The sequence below is a fragment of the Hyla sarda genome, chromosome 1 (assembly GCF_029499605.1).
Source record: "Hyla sarda isolate aHylSar1 chromosome 1, aHylSar1.hap1, whole genome shotgun sequence".
In the NCBI taxonomy this organism is placed as follows: domain Eukaryota; kingdom Metazoa; phylum Chordata; class Amphibia; order Anura; family Hylidae; genus Hyla; species Hyla sarda.
This window is the reverse complement of record NC_079189.1, coordinates 602,768,677-602,783,357: the sequence shown is the minus strand read 5'-3', so window position 1 is coordinate 602,783,357 and position 14,681 is coordinate 602,768,677. Positions and strand designations below refer to the sequence as shown.

Sequence of the window (14,681 nt, the reverse complement as noted above, 5' to 3'; positions counted from 1 at the left end):
GCACATCCTCTCAGTCAGCCATGAAGACCACGCCCCGTTACATTACTTCTACATGTCCTTTTAGAAGCTAAAACACTGATAGCTAAATTCTGGAAAAAGGTTCGCCCCGCTTCCCTGTTGGACCTAATAGCCAGTGTACAGGAAATTAGGTCTTTGGAGTCCCTCACAGCCTCACTGAATAATACTATGGACTTATTTACCTCCATATGGGAACCCTGGGATCATTTGGTAGACGGACGGCCTTCCTGACCACTTACCATCCCTCTTTTGATCCCTTACTTATTGTGCTCCCCTCCCCCTCTGCTGTCTGTTTTTGTTTGTCTTCTATGTCCTCTAACAATAGCCTATACTGCTCTATATAAGCAAATAATTTTCCGGAGTGCTTCTTTAAGACATGTAGAGAACATCATGTACATCAGATTCAAGATGGAGGACACAGAGCAGATGAACCTTATAACTGTAGAAAGTGGTTCTTTATACAAAAGAAATCAGTGTACACATCAACAAACACTTAACACAGCGCCACCTATTGACTTCAATATACTTCAGACAACATTTAATAAATCTGCAGCTGTTGCTTATATTTCAACAAATCTGTTATCTTTGTATCTACATATAAAAGGAGCTTATAGTTCCTTAGTCAAAAAATTGGGAAAATACTTTTCCCTTCTAAGTAGTGACAGCGGATGATAGGGAAATAAGCCTCGGCATTCAAACATTGTGCGAGAATTACCTGTTTACTAGAAACAGAGAACAAGTACATGAGATATAAGATGGAGGATACAGAGAAGACTGATGGAAAGTGGATAAGAATACCAGAGGAACCAGGAACATGGATAAACATTCACATTTAACACAGCGCCACCTGCTGACTTCCAAATACATCCACATGATATAAAAGAAGATAATATGTCTTATTCCCAAAATTGTAAAAAAAAAACATTTCCCTCATCATGACTGACAGCAGAAGATGATTCTACATCCATATTATAAGCTCAAAGCATGTGTCATAGCCTATAATAGTGTCACAATTTTATCCAGATTTCATTCATATTTAGGTTAAATGGGGAATATATACAGCACAAAAAGTGACAGAACAGCCGTACACAAATTTTTAGATATTTTTGCTAATTCCCTGTGAAACTTCTTCCCTACATTTAGTGGTTACTACTCACCTTGGGGGTTACCTGTAGGAATGTCCTCCTTATACTGCTCATCACCGCTCACATCTGTCTCTTCTTCTTCTTTCTTTATGTCTGTAGCATTAATATAGACCAGGTCTTTCCCTGTAGGAATGTCCTTCTTATACTGCTCATCACCACTCACATCTGTCTCTTCTTCTTCTTCCTTTATGTCTGTAGCATTAATATAGATCAGATCTTTCCCTGTAGGAATGTCCTCCTTATACTGCTCATCCCCGCTCACATCTGTCTCTTCTTCCTTTATGGCTGTAGTATTAATATAGTCCATATCTTTCCCTGTAGGAATGGCCTCCTTATACTGCTCATCACCGCTCACATCGGTCTCCTCTTCTTCCTCCTTTCTGTCTGTAGAATTAATATAGATCAGATTTTTTCGTGTAGGAATGTCCTTCTTATACTGATCATCACCGCTCACATATGTCTCTTCTTCTTCCTTTATGTCTGAAGCATTAATATAGTTCAGATCTTTACCCTGATCCATAAGCTGTAGAAGGAATATCGTTAAAGTCATCAGAGAGTAGGAAAAGTCACTTAGAAAGTTTTAGGAAAAAAGCCCCCCCAAAATTTGTAACTCCATTTCTTCTGAGTAAGAACATACCCCATATGTGTATGTAAAGTGCTCTGCGGGTGAACTACAATGCTCAGAAGAGAAGGAGCGCCATTGGGATTTTGGCAAGAGAATGTGTCCGAAATTGAAGGCAATGTGTGTTTACAAAGCCCCCATAGTGCCAGAACAGTGGACCCCCCCCCCACATGTGACCCCATTTTTGAAACTACACCCCTCAGGTAATGTAATTAGGGGTGCAGTGAGCATTTACACCCCACAGGTGTCTGACAGATTTTTGGAACAGTGATCCGTGAAAATGAAAAATTTTATTTTTAATTTGCACAGCCCACTGTTCCAAAGATCTGTTAAACGCCAGTGGGGTGTAAATCTTCACTGCACCCCTTATTAAATTCTGTGAGGGGTGTAGTTTTCAAAATGGAGTCATATGTTTTCTGTTGTTCTGGCACCATAGGGGCTTCCTAAATGTGACGTGCCCCCCAAAAACCATTTCAGAAAAACTCACTCTCCAAAATCCCATTGTCGATCCTTCCCTTCTGAGCCTTGTAGTGCACCCACAGAGCACTTGACATCCACATATGAGGTATTTCCTTACTCCAGAGAAATTGGGTTACAAATTTTGGGGGGCTTTTTCTCCTTTTACCCCTTGTTAAATTTCAAAAACTGGGTCTACAAGAACATGCGAGTGCAAAAAATGAAAATTTTGAATTTTCTCCTTTACCTTGCTGCTATTCCTGTGAAACACCTAAAGGGTTAACACACTTTCTGAATGTCATTTTTAATACTTTGGGGGGTGCAGTTTTTATAATGGGGTCATTTATGGGGTATTTCTAATATAAAGACCCCTCAAATCCACTTCAAAACTGAACTGGTCCCTGAAAAATTCTGATTTTGAAAATTGCTGCTGAACTTTGAAGCCCTCTGATGTTTTCCAAAAGTAAAAACATGTCAACTTTATGATGCAAACATAAAGTAGACATATTGTATATGTGAATCAATATATAATTTATTTGCAATATCCATTTTCCTTACAAGCAGAGAGTTTCAAAAGTTAGAAAAATGCCAAATTTTTAAAATTTTCATGAAATTTTGGAATTTTTCACCAAGAAAGGATGCAAGTAACGATGAAAATTTACCACTATCATAAAGTAGAATATGTCACGAAAAAAATCTCGGAATCAGAATAATCGCTAAAAGCATTCCAGAGTTATTAATGCATAAAGTGACAGTGGTCAGAATTGCAAAAAAGGGCTCAGTCCTTAAGGTGAAAAAGAGCTCAGTCCTTAAGGGGTTAATTAATTTTGGGGCCCCTGTTTCTAGGGGGCAGACCAGGAGCTTTGCAGTCTCTGTGTGTCTCTGCTCTCTAAATTCATCCCCCCATAATGGTAACCATTTCATTATCATGATGCCGAAACTGACATGACAGGAGGAGTTATCTGAGCCCCATAGCTGTGCACCTTTCTCATTCCACAAGTATAAAGCATATAATACTGTAGGATAAAACAAGACTGAACACAAGAGCTTCACAGCCCTTCTACAGATCATAGGGAATATCTCCATCTACCTGATCCTGATCCTGTGGAAGAAGAGGACGGGGACACCTCTCTGCTGCTGTTCTCTTACTGGATCTGACTGTAGGGAACACATACAGAGACTGAATTCATTCTTTACATACAAATAATGAGAGGACGTGTGTATATAGTCATGTCTATTACCTGCTGATGTGAGGGGCTGCTGATCCTCCATCATCACCTGATCCTTGTACTGATCCTTGTGTCCTTCTACATACTCCCACTCCTCCATGGAGAAATAGACCGCCACGTCCTGACACCTTATAGGAACCTGACACATAATGATACAGTCATCACCCCGACCCCTCCAGTGGTGTTACTGTATAATGTCCCAGCATTCCCAGCAGTGTCACCTCTCCAGTCATCACCAGACCCCTCCATTACTGTATAATGTCCCAGCAGTGTCACCTCTCCAGTCATCATCAGACCCCTCCATTACTGTATAATGTCCCAGCATTCCCAGCAGTGTCACCTCTCCAGTCATCACCAGACCCCTCCATTACTGTATAATGTCCCAGCATTCCCAGCAGTGTCACCTCTCCAGTCATCACCAGACCCCTCCATTACTGTATAATGTCCCAGCATTCCCAGCAGTGTCACCTCTCCAGTCATCACCAGACCCCTCCATTACTGTATAATGTCCCAGCATTCCCAGCAGTGTCACCTCTCCAGTCATCACCAGACCCCTCCATTACTGTATAATGTCCCAGCATTCCCAGCAGTGTCACCTCTCCAGTCATCACCAGACCCCTCCATTACTGTATAATGTCCCAGCAGTGTCACCTCTCCAGTCATCACCAGACCCCTCCATTACTGTATAATGTCCCAGCATTCCCAGCAGTGTCACCTCTCCAGTCATCACCAGACCCCCCCATTACTGTATAATGTCCCAGCATTCCCAGCAGTGTCACCTCTCCAGTCATCACCAGACCCCTCCATTACTGTATAATGTCCCAGCATTCCCAGCAGTGTCACCTCTCCAGTCATCACCAGACCCCTCCATTACTGTATAATGTCCAGCAGTGTCACCTCTCCAGTCATCACCAGACCCCTCCATTACTGTATAATGTCCCAGCATTCCCAGCAGTGTCACCTCTCCAGTCATCACCAGACCCCTCCATTACTGTATAATGTCCCAGCATTCCCAGCAGTGTCACCTCTCCAGTCATCACCAGACCCCTCCATTACTGTATAATGTCCCAGCATTCCCAGCAGTGTCACCTCTCCAGTCATCACCAGACCCCTCCATTACTGTATAATGTCCCAGCATTCCCAGCAGTGTCACCTCTCCAGTCATCACCAGACCCCTCCATTACTGTATAATGTCCCAGCATTCCCAGCAGTGTCACCTCTCCAGTCATCACCAGACCCCTCCATTACTGTATAATGTCCCAGCAGTGTCACCTCTCCAGTCATCACCAGACCCCTCCATTACTGTATAATGTCCCAGCAGTGTCACCTCTCCAGTCATCACCAGACCCCTCCATTACTGTATAATGTCCCAGCAGTGTCACCTCTCCAGTCATCACCAGACCCCTCCATTACTATATAATGTCCCAGCAGTGTCACCTCTCCAGTCATCACCAGACCCCTCCATTACTGTATAATGTCCCAGCAGTTACCTCTCCAGTCATCACCAGACCCCTCCATTACTGTATAATGTCCCAGCAGTGTCACCTCTCCAGTCATTACCAGACCCCTCCATTACTGTATAATGTCCCAGCATTCCCAGCAGTGTCACCTCTCCAGTCATCACCAGACTCCTCCATTACTGTATAATGTCCCAGCAGTGTCACCTCTCCAGTCATCACCAGAACCCTCCATTACTGTATAATGTCCCAGCATTCCCAGCAGTGTCACCTCTCCAGTCATCACCAGACCCCTCCATTACTGTATAATGTCCCAGCAGGGTCACCTCTCCAGTCATCACCAGACCCCTCCATTACTGTATAATGTCCCAGCAGTGTCACCTCTCCAGTCATCACCAGACCCCTCCATTACTGTATAATGTCCCAGCAGTGTCACCTCTCCAGTCATCACCAGACCCCTCCATTACTGTATAATGTCCCAGCATTCCCAGCAGTGTCACCTCTCCGGTCATCACCAGACCCCTCCATTACTGTATAAATGTCCCAGCATTCCCAGCAGTGTCACCTCTCCAGTCATCACCAGACCCCTCCATTACTGTATAATGTCCCAGCATTCCCAGCAGTGTCACCTCTCCAGTCATCACCAGACCCCTCCATTACTGTATAATGTCCCAGCATTCCCAGCAGTGTCACCTCTCCAGTCATCACCAGACCCCTCCATTACTGTATAATATCCCAGCATTCCCAGCAGTGTCACCTCTCCAGTCATCACCAGACCCCTCCATTACTGTATAATGTCCCAGCATTCCCAGCAGTGTCACCTCTCCAGTCATCACCAGACCCCTCCATTACTGTATAATGTCCCAGCATTCCCAGCAGTCTCACCTCTCCAGTCATCACCAGTCCATTACTGTATAATATCCCAGCATTCCCAGCAGTGTCACCTCTCCAGTCATCACCAGTCCCCTCCATTACTGTATAATGTCCCAGCATTCCCAGCAGGGTCACCTCTCCAGTCATCACCAGACCCCTCCATTACTGTATAATATCCCAGCATTCCCAGCAGTGTCACCTCTCCAGTCATCACCAGACCCCTCCATTACTGTATAATGTCCCAGCAGTGTCACCTCTCCAGTCATCACCAGACCCCTCCATTACTGTATAATGTCCCAGCAGTGTCACCTCTCCAGTCATCACCAGACCCCTCCATTACTGTATAATGTCCCAGCATTCCCAACAGTGTCACCTCTCCAGTCATCACCAGACCCCTCCATTACTGTATAATGTCCCAGCAGTGTCACCTCTCCAGTCATCACCAGACCCCTCCATTACTGTATAATGTCCCAGCAGGGTCACCTCTCCAGTCATCACCAGACCCCTCCATTACTGTACAATGTCCCAGCACTCCCAGCAGGGTCACCTCTCCAGTCATCACCAGACCCCTCCATTACTGTATAATGTCCCAGCAGGGTCACCTCTCCAGTCATCACCAGACCCCTCCATTACTGTATAATGTCCCAGCATTCCCAGCAGGGTCACCTCTCCAGTCAGCAGCTCCATCATCTTGTTGATCAGTTCTAGGATATTCTGTTCATCCATTTCCTCATGTATCAGGGAGTGAGGTGGGGGCCCCGGGATTGGGCTCAGGGTTCTTCCCCATCCTTCACACACAGGGGCCCGACAGCGCCCACTAGAGGACTTCTTCACTACTGTGTAATCCTGTGTATGGAGGGACACATTAATATCACTACATACATTCCCAGAATCCCTCACCTCTCCAGTCATATCCATCTGTTATTACATAGATAAGAATGAGGTCATGTGACATCACTCCCAGAATCCCTCACCTCTCCAGTCATATCGATCTGTTATTACATAGATAAGAATGAGGTCATGTGACATCACTCCCAGAATCCCTCACCTCTCCAGTCATATCGATCTGTTATTACATAGATAAGAATGAGGTCATGTGACATCACTCCCAGAATCCCTCACCTCTCCAGTCATATCCATCTGTAATTACATAGAAAAGAATGAGGTCATGTGACATCACTCCCAGAATCCCTCACCTCTCCAGTCATATCCATCTATTATTACATAGATAAGTATGAGGTCATGTGACATCACTCCCAGAATCCCTCACCTCTCCAGTCATATCCATCTGTTATTACATAGATAAGAATGAGGTCATGTGACATCACTCCCAGAATCCCTCACATCTCCAGTCATATCCATCTGTTATTACATAGATAAGAATGAGGTCATGTGACATCACTCCCAGAATCCCTCACCTCTCCAGTCATATCCATCTGTTATTACATAGATAAGAATGAGGTCATGTGACATCACTCCCAGAATCCCTCACCTCTCCAGTCATATCGATCTGTTATTACATAGATAAGAATGAGGTCATGTGACATCACTCCCAGAATCCCTCACCTCTCCAGTCATATCCATCTGTTATTACATAGATAAGAATGAGGTCATGTGACATCACTCCCAGAATCCCTCACCTCTCCAGTCATATCCATCTGTTATTACATAGATAAGAATGAGGTCATGTGACATCACTCCCAGAATCCCTCACCTCTCCAGTCATATCGATCTGTTATTACATAAATAAGAATGAGGTCATGTGACATCACTCCCAGAATCCCTCACCTCTCCAGTCATATCGATCTGTTATTACATAGATAAGAATGAGGTCATGTGACATCACTCCCAGAATCCCTCACCTCTCCATCATATCCATCTGTAATTACATAGATAAGAATGAGGTCATGTGACATCACTCCCAGAATCCCTCACCTCTCCAGTCATATCCATCTATTATTACATAGATAAGTATGAGGTCATGTGACATCACTCCCAGAATCCCTCACCTCTCCAGTCATATCCATCTGTTATTACATAGATAGGAATGAGGTCATGTGACATCACTCCCAGAATCCCTCACCTCTCCAGTCATATCAATGTATTATTACATAGATAAAAATGAGGTCATGTGACATCACTCCCAGAATCCCTCACCTCTCCAGTCATATCGATCTGTTATTACATAGATAAGAATGAGGTCATGTGACATCACTCCCAGAATCCCTCACCTCTCCAGTCATATCCATCTGTAATTACATAGATAAGTATGAGGTCATGTGACATCACTCCCAGAATCCCTCACCTCTCCAGTCATATCCATCTGTTATTACATAGATAAGAATGAGGTCATGTGACATCACTCCCAGAATCCCTCACCTCTCCAGTCATATCGATCTGTTATTACATAGATAAGAATGAGGTCATGTGACATCATTCCCAGAATCCCTCACCTCTCCAGTCATATCGATCTGTTATTACATAGATAAGAATGAGGTCATGTGACATCACTCACAGAATCCCTCACCTCTCCAGTCATATCCATCTGTAATTACATAGATAAGAATGAGGTCATGTGACATCACTCCCAGAATCCCTCACCTCTCCAGTCATATCCATCTATTATTACATAGATAAGAATGAGGTCATGTGACATCACTCCCAGAATCCCTCACCTCTCCAGTCATATCGATCTGTTATTACATAGATAAGAATGAGGTCATGTGACATCACTCCCAGAATCCCTCACCTCTCCAGTCATATCCATCTATTATTACATAGATAAGAATGAGGTCATGTGACATCACTCCCAGAATCCCTCACCTCTCCAGTCATATCCATCTGTTATTACATAGATAAGAATGAGGTCATGTGACATCACTCCCAGAATCCCTCACCTCTCCAGTCATATCCATCTATTACAGAGATAAGAATGAGGTCATGTGACATCACTCCCAGAATCCCTCACCTCTCCAGTCATATCGATCTGTTATTACATAGATAAGAATGAGGTCATGTGACATCACTCCCAGAATCCCTCACCTCTCCAGTCATATCGATCTGTTATTACATAGATAAGAATGAGGTCATGTGACATCACTCACAGAATCCCTCACCTCTCCAGTCATATCCATCTGTAATTACATAGATAAGAATGAGGTCATGTGACATCACTCCCAGAATCCCTCACCTCTCCAGTCATATCCATCTATTATTACATAGATAAGAATGAGGTCATGTGACATCACTCCCAGAATCCCTCACCTCTCCAGTCATATCGATCTGTTATTACATAGATAAGAATGAGGTCATGTGACATCACTCCCAGAATCCCTCACCTCTCCAGTCATATCCATCTATTATTACATAGATAAGAATGAGGTCATGTGACATCACTCCCAGAATCCCTCACCTCTCCAGTCATATCCATCTGTTATTACATAGATAAGAATGAGGTCATGTGACATCACTCCCAGAATCCCTCACCTCTCCAGTCATATCCATCTATTACAGAGATAAGAATGAGGTCATGTGACATCACTCCCAGAATCCCTCACCTCTCCAGTCATATCGATCTGTTATTACATAGATAAGAATGAGGTCATGTGACATCACTCCCAGAATCCCTCACCTCTCCAGTCATATCCATCTGTTATTACATAGATAAGAATGAGGTCATGTGACATCACTCCCAGAATCCCTCACCTCTCCAGTCATATCCATCTGTTATTACATAGATAAGAATGAGGTCATGTGACATCACTCCCAGAATCCCTCACCTCTCCAGTCATATCCATCTATTATTACATAGATAAGAATGAGGTCATGTGACATCACTCCCAGAATCCCTCACCTCTCCAGTCATATCCATCTGTTATTACATAGATAAGAATGAGGTCATGTGACATCACTCCCAGAATCCCTCACCTCTCCAGTCATATCCATCTATTACAGAGATAAGAATGAGGTCATGTGACATCACTCCCAGAATCCCTCACCTCTCCAGTCATATCGATCTGTTATTACATAGATAAGAATGAGGTCATGTGACATCACTCCCAGAATCCCTCACCTCTCCAGTCATATCGATCTGTTATTACATAGATAAGAATGAGGTCATGTGACATCACTCACAGAATCCCTCACCTCTCCAGTCATATCCATCTGTAATTACATAGATAAGAATGAGGTCATGTGACATCACTCCCAGAATCCCTCACCTCTCCAGTCATATCCATCTATTATTACATAGATAAGAATGAGGTCATGTGACATCACTCCCAGAATCCCTCACCTCTCCAGTCATATCGATCTGTTATTACATAGATAAGAATGAGGTCATGTGACATCACTCCCAGAATCCCTCACCTCTCCAGTCATATCCATCTATTATTACATAGATAAGAATGAGGTCATGTGACATCACTCCCAGAATCCCTCACCTCTCCAGTCATATCCATCTGTTATTACATAGATAAGAATGAGGTCATGTGACATCACTCCCAGAATCCCTCACCTCTCCAGTCATATCCATCTATTACAGAGATAAGAATGAGGTCATGTGACATCACTCCCAGAATCCCTCACCTCTCCAGTCATATCGATCTGTTATTACATAGATAAGAATGAGGTCATGTGACATCACTCCCAGAATCCCTCACCTCTCCAGTCATATCGATCTGTTATTACATAGATAAGAATGAGGTCATGTGACATCACTCACAGAATCCCTCACCTCTCCAGTCATATCCATCTGTAATTACATAGATAAGAATGAGGTCATGTGACATCACTCCCAGAATCCCTCACCTCTCCAGTCATATCCATCTATTATTACATAGATAAGAATGAGGTCATGTGACATCACTCCCAGAATCCCTCACCTCTCCAGTCATATCGATCTGTTATTACATAGATAAGAATGAGGTCATGTGACATCACTCCCAGAATCCCTCACCTCTCCAGTCATATCCATCTATTATTACATAGATAAGAATGAGGTCATGTGACATCACTCCCAGAATCCCTCACCTCTCTAGTCATATCCATCTGTTATTACATAGATAAGAATGAGGTCATGTGACATCACTCCCAGAATCCCTCACCTCTCCAGTCATATCCATCTATTACAGAGATAAGAATGAGGTCATGTAACATCACTCCCAGAATCCCTCACCTCTCCAGTCATATCCATCTATTATTACATAGATAAGAATGAGGTCATGTGACATCACTCCCAGAATCCCTCACCTCTCCAGTCATATCGATCTGTTATTACATAGATAAGAATGAGGTCATGTGACATCACTCCCAGAATCCCTCACCTCTCCAGTCATATCCATCTATTATTACATAGATAAGAATGAGGTCATGTGACATCACTCCCAGAATCCCTCACCTCTCTAGTCATATCCATCTGTTATTACATAGATAAGAATGAGGTCATGTGACATCACTCCCAGAATCCCTCACCTCTCCAGTCATATCCATCTATTACAGAGATAAGAATGAGGTCATGTAACATCACTCCCAGAATCCCTCACCTCTCCAGTCATATCCATCTATTACAGAGATAAGAATGAGGTCATGTAACATCACTCCCAGAATCCCTCACCTCTCCAGTCATATCCATCTATTATTACATAGATAAGAATGAGGTCATGTGACATCACTCCCAGAATCCCTCACCTCTCCAGTCATATCGATCTGTTATTACATAGATAAGAATGAGGTCATGTGACATCACTCCCAGAATCCCTCACCTCTCCAGTCATATCCATCTATTATTACATAGATAAGAATGAGGTCATGTGACATCACTCCCAGAATCCCTCACCTCTCTAGTCATATCCATCTGTTATTACATAGATAAGAATGAGGTCATGTGACATCACTCCCAGAATCCCTCACCTCTCCAGTCATATCCATCTATTACAGAGATAAGAATGAGGTCATGTAACATCACTCCCAGAATCCCTCACCTCTCCAGTCATATCCATCTATTACATAGATAAGAATGAGGTCATTACACAAAAAAAGAGAAAGAGATACGCAATATAATGCACACCCACAGTAACTGTAATCCAAAAAGTTTATCTTTATTACATATAAATAGTACAAAAAGCAGACAATACAGTTAAAACCAATTAAAAAAGGCCCAATTGGCCACTGCACAAACGAGGGGGGGGGGGGGGGGGGGAACCCCCTACCAAGGGAACCCCCTACCAAAAAGAAGGGGAGAAACCCCACCCAGGGCACCTGCCTCCACAAATACACAGGTTATCAACCTATCATACAACAAGAATGTTAAATCAATACAGTCCTGTCCCCACAACACCAATAATATGTATACAACCTGAGTGTCCTTAATGTATAGCACAGGGGACTGGTAGTAGAGGACAATAGATGGAGGAGTAGTACGGCAGGTGCCCCCCTAGAGACCCCACGCGTTCCGTTGCCCGTCAGCAACTTCCTCAGGGGTAGCAACACCCCTGAGGAAGTTGCTGACGGGCAACGGAACGCGTGGGGTCTTTAGTGGGGCACCTGTCGTACTACTGTGGGTGTGCATTATATTGCGTATCTCTTTCTCTTTTTTTGTGTAGTTATTGTTATGTGGTACGCTTAATAGCACCTCTTTGTGTATGACGCTGAGCCCGCCTGCTTCCTATATACATAAAGAATGAGGTCATGTGACATCACTCCCAGAATCCCTCACCTCTCCAGTCATATCCATCTATTACATAGATAAGAATGAGGTCATGTGACATCACTACCAGAATCCCTCACCTCTCCAGTCATATCCATCTGTTATTACATAGATAAGAATGAGGTCATGTGACATCACTCCCAGAATCCCTCACCTCTCCAGTCATATCCATCTGTAATTACATAGATAAGAATGAGGTCATGTGACATCACTCCCAGAATCCCTCACCTCTCCAGTAAGCAGGAAGAGTATCTGTAGGGTGAGGTTTATGACCCTGTCGGCCATCTTGTTCCTGTCTCTCTTCATTGTTGATTGGACAGATGATCGTTTTCTGTAGTAACATAAATGGATAGAAGGTAAACCAAGATAAAAAAACAAGAAATAGAGAAATTAGATGGAGAAAGATTTGAGGAGATATGAGCGTAGATGATTTATTCTTTCTCTTGGGTGGATTGGAACATGGTGGCAGAAGACCTAATAAAGGTGCATTGCCTAACAATAACAGGAAACCAAGACACCAAGACCATTTGATGGTAGATATTGCAATGCTTTATTAAGGGTTAGCTTTATTTATTAATAAATATGAGCAATATTGTATCTAAGAGCCGAGGAACGTGCTCTCAATCACCCAAGGTGCAAGAAAAAGTGCAAACGTGTTACACTTAAAAAAAACTTGCAAAAACGATGCGGTCTATCGCAAAGCCCTTTTCCAAAAGTAGAGCGGCCCCCAATAAACCTACCCTTCCCCTTCGGGCCAAAAGGCACCTGCAAGGATCCAGGTTCAATGTCCCTTTTCACCAAAGCTACTATAGGACCGAAAATGCTCCCAGCATCCACCTAGGTGTTAACCAGGGTATCTGCCCGCAGAGCCGTATACGTCACAAAACCTGATACGGGGCAAAAATGAGCCGACCGGAGTCACTGTTTGACTCTGGTCGGCTCATTAAAGTCAATGGAGTTCGGTGCCGGTCCGGCTGGGGTTCGGAAGTGCATGGTTTTCCCCTCCCCCAGCCGGATCCGGCAGCTGTATACTCCAACCGCAGTGTGAAAGCAGCCTAATTCCAATGGCTGTCCTTCATCTGCTGCTGGGTGCTACATTGTGGTGGCCCCTTATGTTCGGTGTCCTGCATCCGGTCTGGTCCTTCCCCCTACATCTCCCCCTCCTTGACCTCTACTCTCTCTTGTAAAGTTGTTTGCGTTCCTGCTGTTGCTTTGTTTATTTACTTTATACCATTTCTGTTATTGATCATTTATGTGATTCATTTGGTGGGAATGTCCCCAGTTCCAGTCCACCCAGTTGTCTTTACCATTTTACCCCCTCAAAAAAGTTATTAAATTCAACAAAAGTCAATAAGTTATTTACTCCCTAAATGGTGTCCAGAAAAAATGTATAGAAATAAAGACATAAAGAAAGAAAATATGAAAACAAAACCTACTCTGGGAACGAGTCAATAGAAAAGATCTCACACACACACACACACATACCTCCACCTGTGGTGTCCTTGTCCTTACAGGACCTGTGATGATGTCATCAGTCATGTGATCAGTCACATGGAGGAGGAGGAGTCACATGATCAGGGGCTGCTGCTCTCGGCTCATCTGCTCAGTGTATGCAGGACTCTGCTGTGCTGGTTGTGATCGCTGCTGGATGAGCTGAAGTTATGTGTATGCAGCAGAGCTGTGTGTGTGTGATGTGCGTGGTGCAGAGCTGTGTATGTGTGTGTTATATATGTCTGCAGCAGAGCTGTGTGTAATGTGCATGTAGCTGAGCTGTATGTGTACACAGTAGAGCTGTATATGTGTAATGTACATGTAGCTGAGCTGTATGTGTACACAGTAGAGCTGTATATGTGTAATGTGCATGTAGCTGAGCTGTATGTGTACACAGTAGAGCTGTATATGTGTAATGTACATGTAGCTGAGCTGTATGTGTACACAGTAGAGCTGTATATGTGTAATGTGCATGTAGCTGAGCTGTATGTGTACACAGTAGAGCTGTATATGTGTAATGTACATGTAGCTGAGCTGTATGTGTACACAGTAGAGCTGTATATGTGTATTGTACATGTAGCTGAGCTGTATGTGTACACAGTAGAGCTGTATATGTGTAATGTGCATGTAGCTGAGCTGTATGTGTACACAGTAGAGCTGTATATGTGTAATGTACATGTAGCC

General features: G+C 43.6%; 1 protein-coding gene across 4 annotated transcripts in view; it reads right to left on the bottom strand.

Annotated features, from left to right (window-relative positions):
* Positions 1 to 14,026, bottom strand: part of LOC130296879 (oocyte zinc finger protein XlCOF7.1-like) — a 51,349-nt gene extending 37,323 nt beyond the window's left edge. For 3 of the 4 annotated variants that reach the window (XM_056548891.1, XM_056548901.1, XM_056548911.1), the window contains exons 1-6: positions 13,992 to 14,026; positions 12,735 to 12,837; positions 6,467 to 6,646; positions 3,483 to 3,609; positions 3,332 to 3,399; positions 1,176 to 1,686 (exon numbers count right to left, since the gene is read on the bottom strand). In XM_056548891.1, coding sequence (XP_056404866.1) covers positions 1,176 to 1,686; positions 3,332 to 3,399; positions 3,483 to 3,609; positions 6,467 to 6,646; positions 12,735 to 12,812 — 964 coding nt within the window. In that variant the 5' untranslated portion in view covers positions 12,813 to 12,837; positions 13,992 to 14,026. The remainder of the gene's footprint in view (positions 1 to 1,175; positions 1,687 to 3,331; positions 3,400 to 3,482; positions 3,610 to 6,466; positions 6,647 to 12,734; positions 12,838 to 13,991) is intronic. The other variant, XM_056548922.1, reaches the window with a different exon arrangement.
* Between the last annotated feature and the right edge of the window lie 655 nt (positions 14,027 to 14,681).